Below are 1350 nucleotides of genomic sequence, written 5' to 3'. Positions count from 1 at the left end.
TGCGCAGATACAACGCTATATCAATTGACGTGCCCATAATCTTCGCGAATGTTAAGAAACTCTGTAGAGTTTCACGGTAAATATATACACATACAGTCGAAAATTTTAATATTTCTGATAAAAATTGTAAAAAAAATGACAATTTCATCTGATAAACTGATTCTAAATTTGTTGTACTATCTACAGTTAAAAGACGCGTTGTTTTGACGCATGCGCAGATATAACGCTATACCAGTTAACGTGCATAATTCTCGCGAATGTTAAGAAACGCTGTAGAGTTTCACGGTAAATATATACACATAGACTCGGGAATTTAAATATTTCTCGTAAAAATTGTAATAAAAATGACAATTTCATCTGATAAACTGATTCTACATTTGTTGTACTATCTACAGTTAAAAGACGCGTTGTTTTCACGCATGCGCAGATACTACGACATTAGTTGCGCGCACAACCAGAGGCGCTGTGGTCGCTTCGAGACGTCCTTTTGTACGGCATCGGCTACCCAGTTAGTACATAGACCAGCGTTTCACGTCCCCGATTCCGAGTGGGAGAAATTTCCGCCATGACTCGGCCAAGATGAAGATCAGGAGATCGCGAATCTCGACCCGAATTATCTAGCCAGACTCAAAGTATCTTCCTGAGCTCGCCGGAATGCCGACGAGGAAGGCTGTGGCCCCTGAAGTCGACGTCGAAGAACTTGTCGTTGATCTCGTTGAGCCTCTTCTCCAGCCTGAGGTGGTTCAGGAAGCGGTCCTTCTTCGACCGACTAAAATGGCCGCGGCCCACGGTCATGCGGAAGGCCGCTTCCTCGTCCGCCGACATGGCGAGGTTCCTTTGCGTGGATGACCCTCGGAGCCGCAAATCCGCCGGCTCGAGGTCCGAATCCGTATCTGGGAACGAAGGATGGAATTAGTTACCGCCAATCTCCTGGATGCCTGCATTACTTTTGACTAAAGTTAACTGAAACACCTCGAGGAACTTGATCGACGTCGATAAAGGGGATTTTTCTAAATGCCTACGTTGCCGACGTTGGTTTTTATATCGACAGCTGGGTCGAATTGTATTGGGTATTGTACCGAATGGCATACTCCACCTGTCGTTTTCGTATAATAAATATCAAGAAATCGAAGTAAAACACCAGAAATCCTCTGGATTCGTGCTTTCTGGGGCACTAATTGACTGCAGAGGGACCCCCTGCGCCATCTGTGGTTTCCAGGTCAATTAAGTTTTCACTCCGAGACCTTGTATTACCATCGTTTTGGCATAGAAGCGCATACAACACTTTTTTTTGTCTTTATCCCGTTCAAATGCGAGTTTATCGATTACCAGAGTGTTCTAAATTGTCGT

General features: G+C 44.5%; 1 protein-coding gene across 1 annotated transcript; it reads right to left on the bottom strand.

Moving 5' to 3' along the window:
* Positions 1–318: 318 nt before the first annotated feature.
* LOC105695955 lies at positions 319–895 on the bottom strand (the record flags this gene model as incomplete). Its single annotated transcript, XM_023432453.1, is given in 1 exon segment — positions 319–895. A coding segment is annotated over 1 exon segment (268 nt), but the record flags the coding sequence as incomplete, so codon positions are not given.
* Between the last annotated feature and the right edge of the window lie 455 nt (positions 896–1350).

This window comes from Orussus abietinus, unplaced genomic scaffold, assembly GCF_000612105.2.
Source record: "Orussus abietinus isolate OABI.00-Male unplaced genomic scaffold, Oabi_2.0 scaffold192, whole genome shotgun sequence".
Classification (NCBI taxonomy): Eukaryota; Metazoa; Arthropoda; class Insecta; order Hymenoptera; family Orussidae; genus Orussus; species Orussus abietinus.
The sequence above is the reverse complement of the archived record's forward strand: the minus strand, read 5'-3'. Positions and strand labels throughout refer to the sequence as shown.